This window comes from Centropristis striata, chromosome 18 (assembly GCF_030273125.1).
Source record: "Centropristis striata isolate RG_2023a ecotype Rhode Island chromosome 18, C.striata_1.0, whole genome shotgun sequence".
Classification (NCBI taxonomy): domain Eukaryota; kingdom Metazoa; phylum Chordata; class Actinopteri; order Perciformes; family Serranidae; genus Centropristis; species Centropristis striata.
This window is the reverse complement of record NC_081534.1, coordinates 23341604-23365419: the sequence shown is the minus strand read 5'-3', so window position 1 is coordinate 23365419 and position 23816 is coordinate 23341604. Positions and strand designations below refer to the sequence as shown.

Below are 23816 nucleotides of genomic sequence, written 5' to 3'. Positions count from 1 at the left end.
TTGCCTTAAAACAACAAATAACTATAGTTACGTTCTAATGTTACACCAGTTAACGTTGCATACATTCTTACTGAAATGGCAAAAGTCTGTTGTTCAACTGTTCTTCCGATCGTACTTGGCAGGGGTATCACTGAGCACCCAAGGAAGTAAAAAGTTGAATGTGATCTCTAGAGATCTAAAGGTATTTATTAGTCATCAGTATTATTATCATCAGTATTTACCGGGCAATTGTTAAGCACACACTTTGTAGTGCCTTAAGAGGGTGCCCCTGTTAACTGTTACACCACCAAATGGCATGTTGGGTAGGAAACAGCTCACTCTCTGTTGCTTGCTACAGTACATTCAAAAACAGATGAAAAGAGACAGACCCGTCATGTTACAAAAGCCTCATCAGACTGCTGTTTCAGCTACGATATTTACGCCTCGCCTTCAGTCTGAACGTCCCAGAGGCGTGATGGGAGGACAAAGTGATCCCAGCTCTGTACCGACTTTGGAGGTAGCAAAAGACACGTTATATTGGCGAGACTGTTCGAGCCGGGATCAATGTGAACCCAGGAGCCTGCATGATAGAAAATATGTGACGTACCTTATTTGTGCGACCAACACTCGGGTAATAAGAAAGGAAGTGGACCGTATCATCAGAAACAAGACTCTCAGTTGAGTCCGACGGTAATCGAATCATGTTCAGCAAAATGTAGAGTAACTTTGCTTGAGTTTGGAGAATCTCTACAGTGAGATACAGCACCATGTACAGTTTTTGCGCCATCATTGTTTTGAAAGCACTTGCTTATTATTCACGTACTGCAGATGCTGTTACACAGCACAACCGTCTTCTCCCACTTTGTTCCACAATGCCCTCTTGCAATGTGAAAGGACGCCAATATCACGCCGTTGCTGAATCAGTATGAACGCTCTTAGGGGAAATGATGGCAGAGCTCGTTACGGCACTTTTGCAGAAGCACAGTATGAAAAGGGCTACTGCAGCACACTTAAGCATTTTAAGCATCAGTGTATTTCAAGCTCTAGTTTTGTAATGAACAGCACTTTTGTACTAGGAAATAGCCTGGTTCCAAATAGCCAGCTGATAGCAAATGGTGCATATACTCCAGTGCTGGAAGGGGACACAACTGTGCCACGGCAGGTCTATTAGTAGTGGTGAAGTGTTGAGTGTGACAATGTTTAGATGATCTTTTCTCGAGATTAGTTCTGAACAGAAACATTTTAAACGGGCACTGCACATGTGTATGGAATAGGGCATAAAGATACTCATAGCATGCTATTAGTATCAACAAAGTAATTTCTCAAGGCCAGTGACATTAAGTCTGGTACCATTTACGACAGATTGTATTAAAAAGCAATTACGTCATATTTAATTACATCATTGAAATATCTGTCACCACCAGAGAGACATTATGTTTCTGTGTTTGGCTTGTGCCTTGTCTAATTGATATTTGAACCACATACATTTTTATATCACTGTATTGATCCAAGGCATAGTGAACTCCGTTTTTACTGCTGTAACTGAAGTAAATCTTCATAATCAATATGAATTCAATGAATTATAGAGAGCTATGCTGAGAGAAACACAGCATCCATACAGTGCCCCGTATCAGGAAATCTTCCCATTTAGAATTTCACCTGCTTATTCTCTCGGTCATGGAAATTAAAGGGTTTTTAGTGATTTTGGGCAATCATCTTTGATAAAAGAGCAGAAGAAAGCAAAGAAGAAAATACATGCTCTAACTTTTCAAATCCCCATAGTCATAAAATCTCTGCTTTGCCATCCCTGGATTGAAATGCATGTCGTGCTTGAAACTTTACTCCCAATTAAAGAGTCAAAGCAGGCGTCAAAACACCTGATTTAACACATCTGATTGGTCCAGAGAAACAAAAGACTTCAAGTGATACATGGTGGAGTAGCAGTTCCGCAGTTGTTACACCCTGTTGATTATAAACCTGTGACTGAAAAGGTGGTAAACATCCAGGGTCAACACTAACGAGAAGCAGGTGTACCGATAGAAAATGTTAACACCCGTTATGTAGATAAGAGAGTGCTGTTGAATTCTTTGTCATGCTAAATCTGCTGGTTTCAACCCAGCCAAAAACATTTGGCTGCGTTTGTTGCCATTATGAAAATCTCCTTCTCTGCTCACAGGTGTAAAATCAGACTCTGGTGTAAAAAAAAGACACTATTTTAAATATTCTCCCAGAATGAAAACTTAATATAACAAACTTTAAGAAAAAATGTTGAAACAATTAACAATTGTATTTAGTTCGAGTGCAGTAATTTGCATTCTTGCACAACTTTTCCAGACTCTAATTTCTAGACTTCTCAGTTGATTTTTCACACAGTACTTGACATCAGAGTACAAATAGCTAGATCTTTATTAACTGTCAACACTGTTGTTGCCACGACACATGGCTCATCATTGTCGCCTTCCCCCTTGTTGGATGACAAACGATTTTATACAAAGTTTGACTCTAACTTTCTTTTCCCATTTGCTATACTTGGCCTTATATTTGGGATTGTCAAGCCAGCCCTCGAAAAGTTGCATTTGGCTGTTCATTCCACATTCCTATGCAGAAAGTTGGACCATGTTCCACATTGAGTGGAACAGTTTTGCTGGCTGTGATAAACAGGCATAGTCATGTGTAATGAGAAATACTTGATTTAGGCATGTGGATATGTTTGAATGCATGATTGCCAGTGTATGCTGGTAATTTTTTGCAATACTATTCCTTTGTGGTGAATGTGTATGACTTTATATGCACTTTGCTTGTAAAAGCACTTTGGTAACGCTTTATATTAAGGTCCTTTTAATAACCATTATTTAACAAGTAATAAGGCCCTTGTAAGTCCTTACAAGATGCTTATTAACATTATTGTGTGTTTATAAGCTTATATAAGTGTTAATAATGGCATTACACACGCACCCATAAACACCCATGACCCACCCATTATGTCTTTGCCATGCCTTTATTAATCTTATTTTGTTTGCTTATTGATATTAAAATATACTTTATTGCTAATCTATTATAAGTTAACTATAAGTTAACAATGCTTTTTGCAACTACCGGATCTAAAGTGAGAACAATGCCTTATTACTTGTTAATAAATGGTTATTAAGGACCTTATTATAAAGCGTTACCAGCACTTTTTATGTCTGGCTTTGATAAATTCTACAATCTTGATTTTTTGCTTGATGATTTAATTAAAAACAGGACCTCACAATGGCCCCAATTGTTATATCTTTTGAAGACACGTCATTTTAAAAGGTGCAAAGAAAGTAAACAAGTGAAATAAAGCAGATGCTTCACAAGGTAAGGGCATAATTCACTTTAAATAAACAGTCGATATTGGAAGAATAGTGTATTTCAATCCATTTTCTATTGCCTTTGAGAGGGTTTTATTTATGTTTTATACAGTTTTATTTATTTGATCATATCCTTTTTGCGGTCTTCACTTCTTCTGTACTGCTTGACTCTGATTTTACCTGCATTTTCAAATGTATTTATCCAATTTTATTTTGCAAGCTCTTAAGAAAAGCGTTTTATAAATAAAATTCAATATTTTTACTACTATAGGTGAGAACAATAGGCAAAAACTGTGTGATATATTTCTCAAGCAGCTCTCTGCAGCTTTATTCCATATTCTCAAAATACCTTTAATATTACTCACATCTAGATACCTACCTGTCCTATTGCTGCATTAATGCTGTGTGCAATGGGATATTTTATATATTACACAGTGGAATATGAGTCCATCACAGGAGGAGAATAGAAGAATAGTATTACTGTCACAGATAAAAGTGGATCTCTCACAAGCGAGTAAATTGGTATCCTTACCAAGTCTCCGCCGTAACACAAACTGCCATGTGTCTGTTTTACTGTGCAGCCTCTGACAGAGAGCCCTGTGTTTATGTGAATTCATGTAGGAGTGTGGTTTCCCTTACAATAACAGAGGGCAGGACTGATAGAGACAGAGTGACAAACGGCGGGTGGTGGTGACAAGCTGTCCGATACTCGTGTAGGAGCTTGGTGGAAGAAAAAGCTTCGCCTGACAACCAACCTGTAGCAACGAGGCTTTGAAAAACGACAGATTGTCATACGTAGATGGAGGCTTACCCCGCATGGCTGGAAGATAAGCCCGTCGACTTCGTGGCTGACCTGGGATGTGAAGCTGCCTTCCAGTAACTGAAAAACATAGAAAAAAGGACACAGTTTCAGCAAGGGGAAAATGATAAATTGGTTAAATGGAACACATGACATGACATTGATTATCTCCATCAAGGAGGGTATGTCTGATTTGGTTTGTATGTTTGTCAGCAGGATTACGGAAAAACTACTAGTTTGATTTTCCTGAAACTTGGTGGAAGGTTGCAGCATGGACCAAAGAAGAACCAACTGTATTTCTGAGTTGATACGAATCACTGAGCGGATACACAAATTACTTTTTACTGTGGTTAACACTACGAGATAGGGATACCTTTGTGGAGGGTCTGCACTTTCTGAATGGCAAATAACACATTTTCACACACACTTTCTGGCTGCATATAAAACATTTTTTTCATTGTAGATTATTTTGTTGCAGGATTTGCATTTAATGTGATTGGTTTCTATCATTTCGCTATATATTTATATCTATTTCATGTTATTTATTGTTTTGATAGCTATTATTCTAGAGATGCTCTGCTGTCTCGTTGTTCCTGCAACAATGACAAATGTTGAAATGACTTTGCAGGATAAGGGAAAAACTACTGGCCCAATTTTCATCAAACTTGGTTAAAGTGTGCAGCATAGGCTGAGGAAAAACACCAACCCCTTAAATGGCATTGCAAGAATCTGTTCTTTGAGTAACCTTGGAGTTTATAAAGTCAACTGCAGCTTTAGAATCTGCCAACAATACCTTAGAGAGTGATGTTTCAACATAACTGGAAGGCTTTTACTCATGAAATCCTGCAGAGTTAGAAGTACTTATACCTTGTTTTTATCCATCTAGGCCTGAAACTAAGCATTAATCTCTTTGATTGATAATGCATGACTGAGGGATCAATATCTGTAACTTGACAGCCCAGGTTGAGGACCAGAATAGCATCAAATCATTAAGTTCCTGACGACTGGAAAGAGTCGGCTTCATCTGTTCCATTAACACCAGCAACCGCAGCTGTTGCAGAGGAAAGGAACTATATTAGAGGAGGGATGCCCAGGAGACGCGGCAGAGCTACTGTACAATAAAAACGCATTTTCTACATCATGAAGCACATCAACAGCCATGGCAACTCCAGGGAGGGAAATTAGAGGCACTAAAAAAAGGCTGAATGTACAATCTGCATATGGAAGCAGATGAAGAGATGCCCCAATTTAGGAGTGCTTTCCTTTTTGACTCAGATGGGGGAAGAAAGGGGTTATTTAAAAGTCTAAGATCTACCTTCTTGTAAATTGAAACTGCAGGGTATTCATTTATTTTCCAGCAGCTACATGAAAAATAGCAGCAATATGTTTTTTCCCGGTTATCTTCATATAGCAGCTGCGTAGTTTTGTCACCACAAAAAAAACAGATAACATATGAAGTCGATTTCTTTTTCCAAAAAAAGAAAATATGTGTTCTATATGATGACCTTTAAAGTGTAAACTCACTTTCCACTGAGGCCATTAAACAACGCAGGACAAAGACTCTTTATCACTTATGGTCTGATAACAGCAAAGACCAGTTTTACTAAAACACTGGAAAAAATGCCAGAACCAACTTCGATTTAACGTTGGCTAAATTATTTATCATGCATGCACCTTAAAAGGATCAGGTTCACTTTGAAAGACAAACTTAGGGGTTCTGGAAAATTTTCATCTGTCTTTATTGCGAGCAGGAGCTTTCAAAGTCTGGCACTGTGGGCGTACTTTAGGGCTTCTGGGGACATATATAGGAAGTATAAAGCTGCCAATGACTCTGCAGGGTTCATGCAGCTTTTTAAGAGAAAAATTCAAGCACTTTTCAAGGCACCTGAACCAACTTCATCATCACATCTAAATCCAAAAATATAATTGCAACAACAAGAAAGTAAAGTGTACAGAATTCATTTATAGCAAAGCAATACATACAGTAGTGTTCAAAATAATAGCAATCCAATGTGACTAACCAGATTAATCCAGGTTTGAAGTATATTTTTTATTGCTACATGGCAAACAATGTACCAGTAGATGCAGTAGATTCTCTTCGTCACTTTAAGAGGTGTATGAAAGTCACTTTGTTAACAATATCAAGAAATGATAATTTGCCACTTATTTGCTCATGCTTGTATGCTGCATAATTTACCTCAAGAGAGAGAACCTGGATGTTTACCCGTTTAATGTCTCTACATAGAAGTTTAACTGGGAGTCTCTTGAATGTTTAAGTTTAAAGAAAATAAACAAGAGCTGTTGTTCTGAAACACTGTGTTCCTCCAGAGATGTCCTGGTAAGCAAGAAGAATTCTAACAGCTTTTTTTGTGGTTAAAGAATCATAATTTAAAGGATATCGTCAGATTATCTTTATCGGAAAATTTTAAAAAATAATTGAGATTTTTTTTTTGCCCATATCGCCCATCCCTAGTATATCTACAGATAGATTTTTATATATTTTTTATTTATTGTCCATACTACCAATTAGCAGCCATGTATTTATGTCATGTAAGTACTTTATGTACAGTAAAACATTTATATATAATGTCTAATTTTTTATTTGTATTTTTTTTTAATCTTTGTTCCCTGAATTTTGAGCTGCTGTTATGACTGCATTTCCATTCTGTGGGAAAAATAGAGTCTTATGCTATTAGCAGCTGCCTTTTATAAGGCACGGCAAGGCTTCAAAATCCACAAGAGATTTTTTTTATGTTGTAAAACAGACTAAAACGGACTACCCCAATCAGAAAACCCATCCAGTTTGAGACAGGGGTACCAGAAGTGTAAAAAATACTAATTCATTTCTCCCTGCTGCCCTCAATTAGCAGTTTCTGTTTGCAGAGAACCAATGGATGTAAAGACGACTAGATGGATCACTTTGATACTGAAGAGGAACGTTCTGGCAACTTCTAGAGTGTCACTTTCTGTGATTTGTCTGCTAATCGCATTGGAAACAGTGATACCCTCAGGGAGTACAACTCATGCTGAATCTAAAAAATACGTCTGTGTGTTTGGATTTGATGGACTTCAAGGAGTGAAAACTTTCACCTCAGGCTTTTTCTGAGCCTCACGTCCCTAACAGAGCTTCAATAAAATGTATAAAAACCAGGCTGAATATTAGAGAAAATATGCTCAGATCAGTGTTTGGCTTTAATTAAAAGCATAGTGTGAAAGCAGGGAAGCGAAATTACACAATGTCAAAAATTCTTTGCAGTCAAGACAAGAATGAATATAAAGGCTTTTTATGTACTTCGACAAAGAGGAGATGGTGTGAAGGTTAGCTGAGTGCTCCATCTGAGTGATATCTGAATACGCAGGGACCTGAAATTGAAGACCTTCACATCAAAAACTGATAACGACATATGTGATGAAACTGCACCAAAAGACTCAACTATGTCACCTTCACAAACATAAACCTGTGCATTACAGTTTTATGTGATGTTGTGCCCTTGGTGATAGATGACTTTATTTCCATACTGCACCGCTGTGAGGGGAAACCTGCTGCTGCTGCTGCTGCTGCTGCTGCTGCTGCTGCTGCTGCTGCTGCTTGGAAAGTAGGAAATCAATCTAAAACTGTATCGCATGCCTTGGAAAATGTCCCTGAAATGTAATACTAAATGCCAAATCTAATATATGATTGCGCATAACTACACAGAGCAGAATCTGCCAGCTTCTTAAAGGGTTTGAGATTGTCAGAGACTGCAGAATCACTGTTGACCATCAATTTCCTGTGCAAGTATTACAATATTATGGAGTCTATTATGATAGTTTGTGTGCAAACTCGTCTTTGCGTATTCCGTACGTGCAAGCAGATAGCAAATATATTTAAGCTGGCAGGAAATGGCTTCGGTCAATAAAATAGAGAGTATATGCATTAGTGCACTGCAACGGATATCAGGTATCATATCCAGGCCATCAAGATGAACTAAAGCAGAGAGTGATGCATTTTAGACATGCAGGGAGGTATTAAAATGAGGGAAACTGGGCTTTGAGTGGCCTTTCATAACATATTGTGAGTCGTCTCCTGTCTGAATGATAGCAGACAATAAAATGAAATGATTAAATTTTAATTAACAATGCCTGCATCTCTATCCAGCTCTGACATTTCAATCAGCCCGCATGTTCAAGCTAAGTGCCTGTTGACTGGGAGATAGCAGAGTGTGCAGTAGATATGGAGACAGTCAGCGGTCGGCGGAGACGTAGCACTCACTACGCAGGAGACGACAGATCGTCGTCATCCCTCCTGCTGCTTGGAGACAAACCAAATTATAACATCAATCACAAAAACAAGAAAGTGTGCAATATTGAATAACTATGTTTGCGCTTCATGCGTGGCTGCTAAGCCGTTTCATACACAGCAGCACTACAGGATTGACTATGGAGACGCCTTCCACATTTTGTCCAGCATTAAAACAAACTGGTCCGTCTCAGTTGCTCAGTGCATGGCCATCTGTGAGGAGACATTAAGCCTTTCTTAAAAAAAACTCTAACTTTAAAGTGAGCAGATACTGTATAATCAATGGAATGTAACTAATACATTTACTCAAGTAGTGTACTTTCAGGTACTTGTAACTTTATACTTCTACTCCACTACATTTTAGAGGCAAATATTGTACTCCACTAGCCTGGGTATACCCATACTGCCTTGCGCACTTGATTTCATTTCGAACTGCAACACAGTCTGGCAACTAAGGCCGTTTCTTAGCCCTGTTTTAGGGATCCAATCACAGAAGGGAAGGGACGGCAAGACGATGACGCGTACTATTGGACAGATGGAAGCTTGTAGTTTTGTAGTTTTCTTACAGATCCAACATGGCTGCAGCAGACGTGATCTAGCTGTAGACGGCGTTTTAAATCGTTTAGAGCGAAAGCTGATTTTAAAAGAAGAACACCGTTTGACTTTACAGTCCTGTTTCACCAAGAAAAAGGATGTTTTAGCCTTGCTTCCGACAGGATTTGGCAAAAGCTAATCTATTAATCTACCAACTAGCCCCACTACCCTGCAGCAGCTCTTCTATTGCCTATAAACTCAGTGGATGTGTGTGGCTGAATGACATGAGGGGAGAATAAGGCATAAAAATAAATAATCTTGCAGAAAGCGAGAACTGGAGAAGCAAAGCAGCAAGCAACACTCTCTCACAGACACACACACACACACACACCAACACTGCCGGTAGACTGTGAGCTGAAACTACAGAGCAGCCAGAGTCTGAACATGCTGCAGAAAAACGTTGCAGAAGCAGAATTGAGCATTTAAGTCTCAAAGTAGAGATGGGCTAGTCTGGCTATGTAAACATCAATTTCTGTCGCTCTACATATGTCATCTGGTATAACTGATACGATTGGTTAAGAGCTACCTACAGACGCTTTTGATTGACATTCATAGCGCCCAAAAGACGGCTCTGGAGGATCGTAAACCACGCCTCCTCTAAGGAAAAATGAGTCTGGTTTCCAGACTAATCTCATTTGTGATTAGTCTGGTGTTAGCCAGTACTCCACTACATTTAGCTGACAGCTTTAGTTCCTTTTCAGGTCGATATTTAACATAAAAAAACAAGATATATTAAATGCCATTTAAGGAATATTAACTCACATGTTTTAAATGATAAAAAGACAAAATATTAAATATTTTCAATATTGACATGGCAAGAAATCGAGAACCGTCTTGATGTGCTTTCATGCAACTATTGGTTCCCGTGTAGAGGTGTATTACATGAGGCAAAAAACTTCAATATCTACTCCACATTTTGTAATAATTTTCACATATTTGTCCGTTCATTTGCTTTTGTAATACATTTTTTTACATTGTAAAGAGACTTTATGGACACCCTGTATAATCATCAATTCTAACCTCTGAGAATACATAACCACAAATGGTTCTTTAAATAGCAGATATCTCATGTGACTATGTACATAATAAACAGTATGTTGTTGTTGTTTGTTGTTTATAATGTACATTTTGTTCAGGGACTAGAGATGAAAATCTGTATAATGCATGCATGCAAATTTCAAGCTTTGAAATTAATGCTGGTTATGCGTGGTCCTGTCAAATAAACATAATAAAGATAAATAAGATTAACTGCAAAGAAGGACATTTATCCATATTTTGAGGTGAATTAGTATGCACACACACGTCTGAGAGCTAATGTCCTCACATCACATACAGGAAAGCTTCAGCAATTCAGTTAAAGAATAACATTAAAAAAAGTGTTTCTGAAGCTTATTTTCCATTGTTAAAGGTTATTTGTGGGGTGTAAACAAAGAACAATTATGTAAATAAAGAATAATTATGTTTACTTGTAGTGCTTCTCATCTAAATCTGAGAGCATTTCCTTTCTGATAAAACATTTACAGAGCAAATTCAAGGGTGTTTCCATACATAGTTTGTTTGCTCTCGTCTCAATCAGTTGATGAGTTTGTAAACTAAGTGTTTCCCCTTGGTTTGGTTTGGTTTCATACACAGAAAAATCCATGTGAACTGAAATGCATCACTTCAATCCATGTGAGAATGACTTAAGTTCTGGACTAATGCATTTTGATGTGAGAGAAAGATTCCTATGCAATTTTCTGGCTAGCATCTATTATGCAAGCAGGTACAGCATGCTCTGCCACCAGAAATGTACCACTTATATATTTTTTTTCCACACAGAAGTCTTTACATGAACAGCATCATGTGGGAAAACACACCAAGGCTTAATTCAACCAAACTTAACAAGGCAGGTGTGAAAGCATCCTTAAAAACATCTTTAAATCATGCATTGTTTAGATCCATATTTACCACTTGCAGCCTTCCCTGTCTCTTTTTGGTGCATGCTACATGTCTTTGCTCATTACAATCACTGTCAATCAATGAAATGGCATGAAACAGGAAGCAGGATGTATACTGTCACACACATGCTCAACTGCATGCATGATACGAAAAAAAAAGTCATACGACACGGAAAAAAATATTGCTTTAACGCACTACTAGTGAAGTCTAAAGGGTACCGTTACAACAATAACTCTATCAAAGAAAAACTTGCATTTAACTGGAGATAGGCTAGAATTTATGGGAAACAGTCTCCATTCAACAACATTCAACATTAGATAGTTTAAAATAAGAAACACCATCTTTACGTAGACACATGGGTTTATCCAAATAACACAATAACAATGTTGAGTTATGATTTGTCCCGAGGCCATTTTTTGGTAATTTATCTCCGTACAAATGACACTCATCAGATTCCCATTCGAACCCAGAGAAAATGTGAACACATTTGCATCTGCAAAATAAAAATGTAAAGTACTGCACATTTCCATCCACTCAGGTTATGCAAATTTCAGGAGTTGAGTGCATCAAGACAAACAGCTGGTGGAGCTTTTTTCTCTCCAGTCAGGTGCCATTAAACCACTGCAGAAGAAAGAAGTGGGCGAAAAATGTGATGGAAAGATGGCATTAACGATTGTCATGTGGAATGTTACAATCCCCTCATCGCTCCACACTTATCTGATGTCTTTGTTTGTTTGTGTCTTTAATGTAGAGGAGGATAGAGTGACAGATAATCCATGTGCTTCATGTATGTCGTGATTAATTTACAAAGTCTCCTTCCATTGCATGTTTCCAGTCAGATTTATTTTATGCATGAATAGAGGATGTACAAAAAATGGTGGAAATGCACTTAACGTGATTGTGGATGTTTTTGTTACTTTTCAACCACAAACTGGATGCTCTGAATGTATTACTTTAGCAGACAGAACCTGTAATGGGTTAGGTGAAATCCTTGCAAACTGGGTCTCAACAGCTGCAGAGCACAGCTTTTAATAGAGAGAAACTTCCGGTGTGGTTATATTTATACAGTTAGATGATTTCACCTTTGCGCAAAGCACTTTGATTCAAAACATCACCGCTTTCTCAAAAAGATGCGTTTCAGGGAAGTAAGTGAAGTCATCAGCCCTCAGAGGAGCGCTGCATACATTTATCTACCGCCACGGAAAAAAAAAAAGTGCTCTGCTGTATCTGTAAAGAAAGCGGAGCAACATCAGTGCTCTCCAGAATGATGAATGAGTCACAGCAGATCACACAAAGCTTGACAATCATGCTGACATGGAGAAGGCAGATAGCCAGACTAAAAAGAACTGGTGCCTTTATGAGGGAACGGCATGTAGGCGGCGAGATCTGGGAGTTCCATTTCAGTTCTCTTGCCATCTTAGCACACCCACCCACCACCTTCGTCGAGCACAGTGAACCCTGGATGGAGAGATGAGCAGAAAGAAGACTTCCACTCACACATCCTCCTACAGTAAGGAAGTTCCTTGGAGCGATAATGCAGAGAGGGGGCAGCGACCCTGCTTTCATGGTAAACCTCTCCAGGAAGAAAACACAAAGTTGTGCCTGGTACAGTAGGGCTGCGTGGGCGGAGGCAAACAGCACAGCCCCATTAAGAGATCAAGCTTTCATTGCAGACTCCAGGGCAGAGACGGGACAACAGAAGAGCCCGGGGGACACAAATCAACCGCGAGAATGCTAAGCAATGTCTTTCCCCTGGAGACGGAGGATGTCAGAGTGATGGAAGTCGCTCCGTTTTCCTCTCCAGTGTTTCATGTTGGGGCTCATTTCACAAAAGGACACAATGATGAATTATATGTGGCTCTGTGTAGCTGGATATCATCAATATGAAGTATGCCATTCACCTTCACTTCCTCACCGTCTTTGACACATAAAAGGCTTATTTTTATTAGCCAATCAAATAGAAAAATCCATAGCCATCAATTTCAGTTGACCCGTAATCTTACTTCAATGAATTATAGATCAGAAACAGAAAGATATGCAGGTTAAATGTCATGAAAACTGTTTAATAAAACCACATGTGACGTTTACTGTGGCAACGCAGGACCGTTTGTGATTAATTACAAACACAAAGCAGCGTTCGGTCAAAAGGAGCCTGAGGCATCAGTCTCAATAACAGAACCGGAAGTTCAAACAGTCAACACATATTTTTTATGAAATCAGTCAGACCTGGGGCTGCAACTAATGGATGTAACTGGATGTCATGCAATTATTATCAATTTATCCTCTTAATATATTTATTTTGTTCATTGATTTTTAATTAATTATTTGGGCTTCAGTATTTTTTTTCAAGAAATGATTATCGTTATTAGATTTAATTGCTTTATATTATATTACTCTATAATATATTATTTAAATATATTACATTGCGAGCGATTAGAGGGGCAATGTGTAAGATATAGAGATGTTTAGTGTAAAAACAGTGACAATGAACTTACAATATTAAAAAAATGTGATGTGAACATAACTAGTGTCTCTCAATAGTTGTGTTTCCATCAACAAATAAAAATGCACATTTTGGAGATTGACTGAGAAAAAAAGCTTGATGGAAATAAATAATAAGTTCTGACGTAGTGAACATTTAATTCACATAACTGATCAGCTGTTTGATCAGTTGATCAAATGATAAGTTGCCCATTTGAATCAATTCCTGAACACAGCAATACATTACACTGCCATCTTCTTCATACAGCTTTGTTTATTCACTCTAGTTGATGGAAATGTCCCTAATTTGCATTTTCTCTTTAATGCAACATTTCAAAAATTTTGTTTCAAAAGTCACTTCGACTTTAATTGAAACACAACTGAAGCGAGTTGAAGAAGCACATGTTGTCTGTGTAAACAGCGTTAGTCATCCATGCAAACTCCACCCTGAAAGCTTAACTTTTACTAAGTAGAACCCACCGACTAGAGTCTTTTTATGCAGTAAAACAGTCCAAATTTTTCTCTCCAAGGAACTCAATTTAGATGGACGTGTAGTAAGTTCCTCAAAAGGACCCCTGGGGAAAGTACCTGTAATCAAAATGGGGCTTTTGACTTTGACTTTGAATAACAATTTCCTGTTGTAATTTTGAATAATAGGTTGTAATGGCTGCACAACAATTGTTCCACCGGAATACAAAATAAGCAGAAATGAGTGGAATACAGAATAGATTTACTACTAATTTCTACTCTTACACCGAGGTGACAGCAAACCAAGAGGCAAAGACGAAGCTCTTCATCCAACAATGTTCAACTAATGAAACCAAATGAATGAACGTGGCCACAACAACAGATGTAAAATACAGCAATGTGTAAAAATATCCCACTGAGAGTGAAGAATCCATTTCTGCAAACTAATTGGTCATATTGGATTTTACAGGGTGACTACAATCTGCCTTAAAATGATACTATAACAGACAGGTGTGGGTAATGAAACATAATATTTATTATGCTTTAAAGATGATGAAAGACCTGCATGCAGTAAATAAAGAGTAAAGGCCTAAGAAGTAAGTTTCCAAAAGAAATAAGCAATTTAAGTCAACATGTACGTGAAAATGTATGTAAATAACTTCAATACCTTTTGGTTTTTTAATCTGCATATGCGATCAGGACAACGCAGCATGCTCCCATTAACAAAGCAAAGCTGTGGCTCATTTTCGGTGCAATATTGGGAGTTTTTCCCCTGCACACCTGAACTGATATGATGCACTTTCCATTCCTAAAGCCTGTGGTCTGCTTATCCTCGTGGCTCTGAGGAGGTTTAGGTGCGGGGGCTGAATCAAAGGCGGAGAGGATGGATTGATATTCCAGTCAGACCACAGGGCTGTTGCTGAAGGCTCCTTTCAAGCCTAATGTGAATGGAGCCTCTGAAGCCAGTGTGCAGTTCCCTATTAAACGAAAAGCCCACATCAGAGTGTATAGGCAGGGCTGCGAATCCACAGACTGGCCTGAAGTCAAACAAGGTTACAGTCTGGAGAAGTTTAACGCCCTCCGACATCTTATCTTTTGATGAATACTGGTTGTTTCATAAAAAGACGATTAAATTTTACACTTTCATTTGTGATGACAGGGAAAAGATGAACAGAGACATTAACATTTTGAGGCTTAAACCAATAACGGGAACTAGAACAGGCAAGGATGATGAGAAATATCAGGGCAGAGCATGAAATTGAATTGAGGTATAAAAAAGAACCTGAGGCAAACTGGACATGTGTCTTTATGAGTGACTAGCACCTAACACCTACGACCGTGAAATTAGAAAAAGTTAGCAGCAAGTTATTGCCAGATGACAAGGCTTTAGGCCAAGGGAAACAGCAGGAACTTAAATGGCCAATTTTAACCACGTAATTTAAATTTTAGTGTCAGGATTTTTTATTTTGATATCTTGTATCAAATGGACCTAGATTTTACTTTTTTACTTACTATTTTTCCAATGCAAAACTTTACAAAACTAAAGTACAACAGCTGGATAATCAAGTAGAGACACAATGTGTTTACTCTGTTTGTGTCTACACAGGTTGGGTTTTCCAAGCAAACATTTAGATGTGTTTTGTTTTCAGCTTCAAAATACATTATCATAAATAGCCATAACATATAATAGGCTTTGGTTATTAGTGTCAACTTTGCCAATTTCCAACTGGCTTTTTGTCAGTTTGTTTTTGGAGTGTGGGCAGTATGTGCAGATAAATAGTGTTTGGCTTCCTCCATATTCCCATCATCTGGAGCTCCTTACTCATTTCCGGCTGACACACAAAGTTTGCTTTTAACAAAATGGATGTGATTTGCAATTAATGAAAAGTTTCTTTATCTCGCTACTACTTTCACTACTCTACAATAGTTCATTTATAAAACGGTCTCTATCCCAAATAGTTGTCTGCCTGAAATACCCATGGTAAATACACTCACAGACCACTGTACAATGTGCCAATGTACACCTATCAACTGCTCGTTAATGCAAATACCTCATCAGCCAATCACATGGCAGCAACTCAATACATTTAGGCATGTAGGTATGGTAAAGATGAGCTGCTGAAGTTCAAACAGAGCATCAGAAAGGGGAACAAAAGGTGATTTAAGTGACTTTGAACGTGGCATGGTTGTTTGGTGCCAGACGAGCCGGTCTGAATATTTCACAAACTGCTGATCTAACAACCATCTCTAGGGTTTACAGAGAATGGCCCAACAAAAGAGGAAATATCCAGGTATGCAGAAAAGCATCTCTGAAAGCACAACACGTCCAACCTTGAAGCAGATGGGCAGACGAGGACCACATCACTTTATTAGGTACATCTTGCTGGCTTGGCTGGTGAGTGTATAGGAAATACAGCTGCAACTATAGGCCTAATTATTATGTTCATTAGATTAATCTACAAATAGTTTTCTCCATTAACCAGTTCATTTTCTGGTCTGTAGAATATTAGCAAAGAGTAAAAAATGTGCATCCCAAGTCTACAGCAAAAGCTGATGTCTCCAACATGATGTTTCAAGGAGCAAAGACCAGTGGATAAAGGCACAGCAGCATAGTGTCCTCAATCACAGCTTGCAACGGGCCAATGCAAGCAACAAAAAAACTCTGATGCCCATCAGGACGGGCAGGGTGCAAAAGTTGGTGGGACAGAATAGTGAAAGGACAATAAAATGGATAAAGCAAAACAAATGATTCATGTTGCAGAGGTGGGACTTTGTGCCGAAGCTACGCCGCCGCCAGTTAGACACCTCACTGGCCCGCCTCTGGGAGAGAGAAGATAAATTGACAACCACAAACACACAGCAGTGCCGAGCACAGCCCACACACTCAGACACATTCAGTCACAATCTTACAGACAGCAGACAGAGAGGCAGTGTGAAGAGGCAACAACCAGGAGGCAGGCCTTCATTGGGTTCCAACAGCATGCTGAGGTATGTGTGCCGTCTAAGATAGAAGTAGAAGAAGAGACTCTGCCCTGAGCTAAAGAGCACCAGTGTTGGCTGGATGTCAAACAGAGAAAAACGCTTGACTTTGGTCTTTGAAGGTGAACAAAGAATTTGCTTCCCTTGTAACAGTGGGGAGATGGAGCTAACCAATCAAGCTGTAGATACTTACTGAGCTACAGCTGTCATTGAATGTCACACTGTATTGTACCACAATATCAAAACATCTAATACAAAGGTCCCATTTATGCTGCAACAATCAACTATTACAGTTGAAGTTGAATAACAAGTCTGTTAAGTTAGTTCCTGACTATTATTTTCATTATACATTCTGTCTGACGATTACTTTCTAAATGAATCGTTTGGTGCATAAAATGTCAGAAAGCAGTGAAATATGTCCATTCCAGTCTCTTAAAGTCCAAGGACACGTCTTTAAATGTCTTGTATCACAATATCACAAAATCATGACATTTACGAAACCGGGTTTCTTTTCTTACAGTCACTGAAGTGCAGCGGCCACTGCAAAGATATTCAGTTCAGCAGCACTGAAAATCAGTTTGGTTATATATTTTGAACCATTAAATTGAGGTTAAGATTCAGGGTTAGGGTCAATTCGGGAACTTCATCACCAGGAACATCCCATCAAACAAACTGCAAGTCTTGGGCACTCTTTTTGTGAAAGGTCAAGAAATTATTCTTCATCAAAACGATAAGTTATAGTGAGCTAGTGCAACTGGCATGTCTTGTTGCAAAAATCCGTAACCTCTTCTCTCTGGGTTTTTGTTCTGACATTGGATTCTGTGGAGACAACACTGAGTTGTCTTTTCTTCGGTTAGTGCATCCAATTGAACAACAACTATCTGGCATTCTGGCTATCAGTGTGCTAAAGGCTGAGCCATCGTTGGCGGGCAGTGGAAGGCAGCTTTTTTTTGCCCTCCGGGTGGGCGGTCCCATAGGGCCATGACATCACATGAAAACTATGAATAGCTTGTGTGCAAGGTTGCTAGAACTTGTTCTTTTGAGTCACGGCTGCTGAAACCAAGCTGTTGCTACACCGCTTTGTTCTTCATAAATCTCTGTCCAGAAGAAAGAAGCTGAAATTCATTACTCAAAAGGTGGGAGTCGTCCTTTAAAATTCAGCCAGTTATCCACCGTAACTGTCTGGTGTACAGGGACCCCGGGTCAAGCTGTGACTCATCAATAAGCCTACTAGACCATTTCAAAATTTGATTCAGAGAGTTTCTAGGTTTCTAAACCATAACACTAAAATAAATAAAAATATAAAATTGATTCAGAAAAGCAAGAGTAATGCTGCTGTTGTAAGGTTTCCCTGTATAAATATTTTAATTCATGCAGCTGGAAAATCGAAGGGATATCTCCTGGTGTAATAAAGTACACGGTTGGTCCCAGGTTGTGTAACATCTGCTTCACTGCCATTAAATGTTACATTCTCAAGGGACAGACGGCTTAAATAGTTGTTAGTCGATATGTTGGAGCTTATAGAAGAAGCATGAAAATCTTATTCCTAGGATACACAGCATGGTGTTTTCCAGACTGTAGGTCACCACAGAAGTCTCTTGGTAATGTCAGCTCTCAGATTCAAGTCAGCCAACCAATGCCCCATGAAATGACCACTCTAAGCTTTAAGCTCAGATGAGTCAGAAAACATTTTTATCCTCTTTTGTAAAATGGAAAACTATTAATGTTGGAAGGAGAATTCAGATCCTTAGAGATCCTTTGATTATCAAAAGTGAAAGTACTCAGAAATCTGTGTGTTCACTGTTATATTATCGATTATTCTCATTTTACTGTTATTACTGATTGAGAAGGAGCTTATTTGAACTATTCTACATACTGTTGGGTAGTTTCATGTATTTTACATACAAAAATGTATGATGAAAGCATAATTAATTTGTGTCTACAGTACATAGTACATAGTACATAAATTCTAGGTCTGTCAGACACTGTCTTGGCGTGAAAAAACATATTTCTCTCTGAATTGTGGTCAAGTTAGAGTATAAAAGAGTAAAAGACACTCCTTGTTTGTTCAGCCAGAGTAACCTTTTACTCACAATGCCAGCAGAGAGAGAATACAGTAGGCACACACACAAGTCTGTTGGATTAGCTCCTAAAGATTATTTCATGATCAGTTAGTCTGACAATTATTTTCTCAATTAATCGCTTGGGGTAAAAAATGTGTTAAAATAGTTTAAATGTCTCATTCTTTTAAGTTCAAAAGCCAAAGATATTCAGCTTAACATTATGAGAAACACAGAAAAGCAGGACATCTACATATTTGAGAGGCTGACAACAGCATTTTATGCCATTTTTGCACTAAAAATTACTTGAACAATGAATCAGTTATCAACTAAACAATTAGTTGACTTTTTATTGCAGCTCTAGTCTCCATTTTTGGAGCTTGTGATGATTTTTCCTGGGAATGTTTCCACAAAGAGAAAACTAATAAAACTATTATATAGTATATATCGTATTAAATTAGGAAATGCAAAGCACCATTGTGTTGCCCCATTCAGCAATAGGCAATGACTTTACATACATTCATAATAAAGTTCCTATACACCCACCCACCCACCTACTCACCTACCTACCTATCTATCTAAATCAAAATTTGCAAGATTGTTAGAAATATCTTGAAAAAAGTATAGTGTATTTTCATGGCAGCAGCTGTGTTTTTTTATCTTTGAATGACTTATTTTTGACAGGATGTCATGACATCACAACAGAAAAGGCAGAAAACCGACTGAAGGTGTTGTAGTAGTCGCTGGCCAAACGCACAATAAACACAAAAGTCTGAAGAACATCTGAAAAAAACACACCTGTTGACCCGACCCAGCGGCTGCGTGTTCCTTTCCTCGAGTACACCAGCTCTGAGCCTGGGAGGCACAATGAGAGCAGCCGAGCAGAACAAATAAAATGAGCTGCTGCACTCGATGCCGCCTCACATTCACCCGCGCTCCCTCCAGCGTACCAGACCTTTACTGTATGGATGTACCGTGCATCATCATATGTTGCGTAATGTCTTGGAGGCTTTGAAGAAAACAAAAAAATTTCAAAGCAACGGAGGTACACAAACATTAGTCATCCAGTCCATGTTGTGTGTCCAAGCAGCATGAGTCCTTATACAACCGTCAACATGCTCGGTGAGTGGGTGAAGCAGCAGCAGAAAGAGAAAGAAGATCCAGGTGATAAAGTGTGGCTTGTTCTTCAACCTAAGCATGGAGGATGGGTGTTACCGAGGCCAGAGGTGCAGCCATAAGAAAGCTTTATTGCAGTGCATTTCATAAACTGAGTAGGAAACACGGTTGCCAAAGCATTCCCACGTCTTCGTTGTTAATTAGAACAAATAAATAGCTGTAGGTTTACGGGTCAATAAGGCAGATTTTTAGCTCTGTCATTCTCTCTTTCTGTCCTTTTTTGCTGTCATTTTGAAAAAGCACACACATAAAGGAGACAAAGACGTTGTACGACCCAGGGTCTCGCTTTTCCATCTCCAACAGCTGCAGACTCTACAGCTGACATGAGGTGTGAGGTCAGTGAGCAGCAGGGAAACCTGCAGACTGACAAGTCTCAGCTAACAAATTACTTTTATACCTGGCCGGGCCACTGAGAACCTGCAGAAAGCAAGAGTCTGAGGTCTGGGTGAAATGACAAGAGCAGGAGCACAAAAGAACATTTACACAGAATCAAGGTATGTTAATAAGACTAAGCCCACCAGAGAGGGAGGTGAGTTCGGAAGAGTCTTGTCATTGTAATTATGCGGCTGGCTGCAGTGGCTCAATAGACGGTCTAGGATCATCACTTCGGCCTTCTACGCAAACAACTGTTTGCTTTAACAAGAGTGATTAGAGATAAACTGCAGTGCATGCTCTGAGATTTGCATTTAAAATGTTAACACTTTGACCCTGAATTCCATTTGCAGTAACCTTTAAAACTGCAGCTATTTACGTTACATCTTATCTAGAATGTTAAACACGGTGGGAGCACACCTGGCTTTGCAGAGATAGGATGTTAATGTAGTTAAATGTGTATTGGTTTGTTTTTTAGAATTCTTGTTTATACAGAAGTTAAATTGTGAAGTTTAGATGCAGACCTCTACAGTAGCCTCTCTAACAGCTCTGCTAAATTTATGCAAATGCATGCTTCTGTGTCTATTTTCCATCATGAAAGCACATCTTACTTTTGTGATTAATATTGCACAATGGTTAGATATTACTAAGAGTTGAGTCAGGATAGTAACATCAACTTGCCAGGCTCCTGCTGACCAGCTATGATCACAACCACATGGTGTCCGAAATTTCATACTAACATGCTATTTACAGGTGCATCTCAATAAATTAAAATATCATAGAAAAGTTTGTCAGTAATTCAATTCAAAAAGTGGAAATAACACATTATATAGATCCATTACACACAGAATGAAACATTTCATGTCTTAATTTATTTAATTTCTTCTAATTATAATGATTATGGCTTACATTTAAAGAAGACCTAAAATTCAGTGTGTTGTAGTTGCCCCCTCCAGCATTTAAGTTGCCCATCCCTGATCTATATGCACTCAATGCTTGGTTGGGGCTATTTGACTTGAACTACAGGAAATGGACTTTTCCGTGATATTCTAATGTATTGAGGTGCACCTGTAGTTTGCTGAAACTGTAGTAATTTCTCAAAAATCCCATATCGGTCAAGCCTTGATTAGCAGTTGTGGATAGTACTGGTTTTTAGCACCAACTCAGTTGAGTTTTCAAGCGAGCTGAGCTGATACCAGAGGGTGGACTTAAAACAATGCACACCACTGATTGGTCAGATTGAACCGTCACTAGCACGACAAGTGACATCCTGCACTGGTCATGTCTAAATGGAGAAGTAATCATCAATAGTGGCTAAAATAGTTTTATTCACCCTACACAGTTTTGAAAGAAAATGGCAGCCTGTAAAATTAAAATATAAAATACTCAGTACCATGGAAACACAGCATTAATGTGTTGTGACGACTATTTAAGAAATAAACACTCCTTTAATACAGTCAATCATTTAATGAAGAAAAGCTGACACACCACATAAGAGGACAAACAAAGGCAAGAAATTGTGAAAAATAACCTTTAAAAAGAACAAAAGGTTGAGCTAAAAACAAGGGAAATATAACATGTCATTTATTCTGTGGAGCATCTTGCCATCATTAACCTGAGAGAGGGATGAATGATGTCCATAGACAGCAGTCAATACAACATGGAGGTTATTTGTTTGACTACTTGGGGTCCCACTTTAAATGTTAATTTTTTTTTTTTTTTATGAAACTGCAGCAGCAAAGTAGTTCTGAGTACAAGAAACACAACAGCTCATCAAAGAAAATAGCCACATCCACAATTGGGATATCATAAAATCTACTCCAGCCAACAATTTACATTCTCAAGAAAGTCAATTTTCTTTGGCTAGTTTGTATTCAGTACAAACTCTAAACCTTAATCCCACCCGCTGTGATTAGATTCCAGTTCCAACACTGCAATCTTCACAAAAGTATCCTGATAACTACTTCTCAGGTCTCTATCCAAATTCAATCTCAGTTCAAAAAGGTATTTCAAGATGAGATCTCCTCTCTCAGAAACTCGTTCTGAAGTATTTCTCTTCTATCTGGACTCCTGGGAGGAGGTGGCTGAGGGCCGGGGGGTCAACTGGAGATACCAGTTTCATTAAAAAAAACTTTATTCAGCTGAGGACTAATTGATTCAGAGATGTGATAAATGAGCAAAGAATATTGGATATTCCGGCAAGGAGCAAAGGCAAATTAACACCATCTAATTTCCTTTTGTGAATTTAATGTTATCAAACTGTAACTTTATTAAATCTGAGTCACATTTAATTACTGTGTATGCTCTGCAAATGTTAGGCTTATTTAAACAGGGTACACCCCGCTGAGAGGTTTCATAAAAAAGTATCTACTTCAATATAAAATGTTGCCTGCTTTAATTGGACAAATGTTACCATTCTTTGTGGATATTACAACATAGAACATATTCAGAATCTAGACAACACTATGTAAAAGAAGCTTGACTGCTTGCTGATGATCAACCCAAATATATTATAATAAAGGCTCACCCTGCATTGTGCATGATGCTAAAAACAGCAACTAGAGCATCAACTAACAACTGAATGAAGTGATTATTATCGATCAAAACCTTGATTAATTTCTCCATGAATCAATTACTTATTTAGTCTATAAAATGTCAGAATTTGGGCCACTGTGGCATCTTCACATGTTGTGTTTTGTAAAACCAACATGTAAAATCTGATAACATTCGGTTTGCAAGAGAAAACGTCAAATGATGAACCCAGAAAATGTTCACATTTGAGAGAAAGATTGGTTCACAACTGTCAATTTTCTGAACCGTTGCTTTGCCATTTTCTGTCAATTAACTCATAGATTATTGATCATTGCAGCTTTAAATGTACAAGAAATAAGTGCATACATTAGAGGCATGACTATTTTCCAAATACATGGTTCTATTTAAAACCACAATTTGTTTTGTTTTTTTGTGGCAGGTGATTCTGAAAAAATGGGGTAAAAAGAACAAAAGAACACTCTGGTATCTTTATAATAATTAACTAAATAAAGAGGACCAGTCTACACATTGCTGACAACTATCCGTCCATTTATAAACCTACAAATTGAACACAAATGGTTCACAAAGTCAAAGATAAAAAAATAAATAAAATAAAAAAGACTGTCAAATTGTCCATGAACAAGACAATACTTGCACATTCTTCCCTCTCTGTAGAATGAACAGACCGACCAGACCAGAGCAAACAGACATGAATCCCAGAGGAACATTTCACTTGGAAGCATTGTGGTGTTACGTCTGTAGTTACAGAGTGGGCAGCGTTACTCGCTGCGTCTGCTGCAGCTGATGGTGGAAAGTCAGCAGTA

General features: G+C 38.3%; 1 protein-coding gene across 1 annotated transcript in view; it reads right to left on the bottom strand.

Annotated features, from left to right (window-relative positions):
- Positions 1–23816, bottom strand: part of rngtt (RNA guanylyltransferase and 5'-phosphatase) — a 128189-nt gene that overhangs the window by 38781 nt on the left and 65592 nt on the right. Inside the window, exon 12 of the mRNA XM_059356476.1 lies at positions 4126–4194. Coding sequence (XP_059212459.1) covers positions 4126–4194 — 69 coding nt within the window. The remainder of the gene's footprint in view (positions 1–4125; positions 4195–23816) is intronic.